The 2,629-nt window shown below is 46.3% G+C and overlaps 1 protein-coding gene across 1 annotated transcript in view; it reads left to right on the plus strand.

Annotated features, from left to right (window-relative positions):
* LOC102814008 overlaps window positions 1-2,614 on the plus strand; it is a gene marked incomplete at its 3' end in the record, with an annotated part of 43,313 nt that extends 40,699 nt beyond the window's left edge. The window contains exons 3-4 of the mRNA XM_006874851.1: window positions 1,653-1,967; window positions 2,550-2,614. Coding sequence (XP_006874913.1) covers window positions 1,653-1,967; window positions 2,550-2,614 — 380 coding nt within the window. The remainder of the gene's footprint in view (window positions 1-1,652; window positions 1,968-2,549) is intronic.
* Between the last annotated feature and the right edge of the window lie 15 nt (window positions 2,615-2,629).

Below are 2,629 nucleotides of genomic sequence, written 5' to 3' on the forward strand. Positions count from 1 at the left end.
ATAATGTAATCACTCCCATGAGATGATCTGCTGTCATCAGCCATGATCTGATATAATTCTCCAAAGTGGTGTCATTCCTCAGTTCTATGATGTCCTGGTGTGGTGCTGTAAGTTAATGCACTGATCTGAAAGATCAGTTTGAACCACAAGGTCAGTGGTTCAAGTTCACCAGTCACTCCTAGGAAACCCTATACAGGGTCACTATGCATCAGAACCAACTAGACAGCACAATGTAATGTTAATCGGGCTGGATGCAATCTACAAGATTAGGCTGTGTCCTGAGTCAATTTCTTGAGACATGAAAGAGATTAAACAGGTAAGCACAGTTCACAGGGACCTACAACCACCAAGAAACAAGAGCTGGAGTAGAGGGCGTCCTTTAGGCCTGGGTGCCCTGCACTGTGAAATTTCCTAGATCCAGAGGAAGATTGATGCCAAGATGCATTGAGCTTTCCAAGGAAGGTTTGGCCTACAGATGCTGACAGGAGAGAAGGACATTGCTCCAGAATTGACAGAAAGAGAAAGCCTTTCCCGACAGCCAGCACTCTGAATTTGGACATCTAGCCTTATAAAAGGAGAGGGAAGACATTTGTTAAAGGTATCCACTTGTGGAATTTCTGTTATAGCAGAACTAGATAGCTAAGGCAGGTGACAAGACATATATACACAGAAGTTTGGGGAACAGTGAAGAATTTGGAGATTCCAGTGGTACTCTGTTACTACCCACAAGGAGGAACAGACCTTGTCCTCTGACTCTCTGATTCCTGGGTGTTTTCAGGGCACCAGAAACACGGGCTTAGCCTCCTCAGGTACGTGTCCCACCTCATTAATGAATCAGTAACTGTCCTCTTTAGGCATTAGGTCATCTCCATTTCCCTTCCAAAACTGATACAAAAAAAGACCCATGTTCAGGGAACCTGACACTACTTTCAATTTCCAGACTTGGCACAGATTAAGCCATGCTGTAATATTTGTGGAAAGAATGAAAAATATGGATTACATTAATAAATTCCTGAAAAAGAAGTTCTGGATATAAACAGTTTCACTTAAAGATGGATGTGCATTTGTTTATTTCTGTTAAGCATCTTCTTTGTTCTGTCTGGAGCAGAAATGTTGTGCTTGCCTCACTGGATCCTCAAGCACCCCTGGGAGGAGGATGCTATAGTGCCATTTTACAGATGGGGAAGCTGGGATGTGGGGTGGCCACACCTCCAGTGGGCCCGTCCTCCCAGATTCCACTTTCATGTCAATCCCACTCTGCCAGTTCTTCCCCTGCATTGACTTCTTATTAACACTTTTTCTCAAATAAGAAAGCTTATGGGTGAGTTAGCTAACATGAGTTGATGAGTGAGACCAATGAGTAATTTTCTTCTGGTACCAAACTTGGCAGGAAATCACCTGGTGCAGAGAAAAGGAGATTTTTAAATCAGGCTAGAATCCCAAGTAGAATTCCCTTCTCACTGTCTCACTGCCTCCCTAGGTCAGGCCCCTTCAACTCTGGAGCCACTGTTTCCTGCTCTGAGATGAGGACAGTGACCCCTCCCAGCAGGTTAGAGAATAACATGCAGGAGGAATCTGAACAGTGCCTCACGCTTATCGGTCACGGTGATGATGCAGTCATGTTTATTGCTTACAAATGCTCCTTCTTGTAGCCAAGCCCTCTGCCCCTGTGGTATTGGGCCCCTCAGCGAGGATCTCACCTGGGCAGACAGTAAGCTTCACCTGCGAGTCCCATGGCTTCTCCCCCAGAGATGTCACCCTGAAGTGGTTCAAAAATGGGAATGAGCTCCCAGCCCTCCAGACCGAGGTGGTCCCACTAAAGGACGGTGTGTCCTACAACGTCTCCAGCAAGACCCAGGTGATGCTGACCCTAGAAGACATCTACTCACAGGTCATCTGTGAGGTGGCCCACACTACCTTACAGGCCTCTCTTCGTGGGACAGCCAACTTGTCTGAGACCATCCGAGGTAGATGACACTCACACCCAGCCCAGACCCTTACCTGCCCCCAAACCTGCTTCCCCTAGTTTGTTCCAGAGCTTGTACTACCTGGAATCCAACTCCTAATTATCCCTCCCAATTACCATAAACTACAGTGCGCCAGTCAAGCTGCTAAACACTCATTTATTGCCATGCTAGTGGGGGCTTCCAGGTGAACATCTTCCATGCGCCAAGCACAAGCGCTAGGTAGTTGCACTAATTTTACCATTAGCCATGGAAGTTACTGAGTACCAAATACATGTCAAGCCCCTAGGAGCTTGGTAACTTTATTTTGCTACAAATACATTCCAACTGCATGCAAGGCATTGTGATTTTTTATTTCATTCATTAATATAATAGGAACTATCAGTGCATGAGCACCTACTTGTGTGCCTAGTGATTTTACTGAGGATGCAAAGAGGCTGTGTATTGTCTGAGCACCTACTGCATGCCTGATGTTGCCCTCAGTGCTTCCCTTGTTGTGATGCTGGAAGCCACCCTTTATCCATCCCCACTCTGTGTGATCTGTCTGTTCCACAAGGTCAGAGATTCTGTTCTGTGCTGTTTCAGTTCCACCTACCTTGGAGACCACCCAACTGACCATTCCAGGGAACCAGGTGAACATCATCAGCCAAGTGAAGAAGTTCTAC

The sequence above is a fragment of the Chrysochloris asiatica genome, unplaced genomic scaffold, assembly GCF_000296735.1.
Source record: "Chrysochloris asiatica unplaced genomic scaffold, ChrAsi1.0 scaffold00304, whole genome shotgun sequence".
NCBI classification, from domain to species: domain Eukaryota; kingdom Metazoa; phylum Chordata; class Mammalia; order Afrosoricida; family Chrysochloridae; genus Chrysochloris; species Chrysochloris asiatica.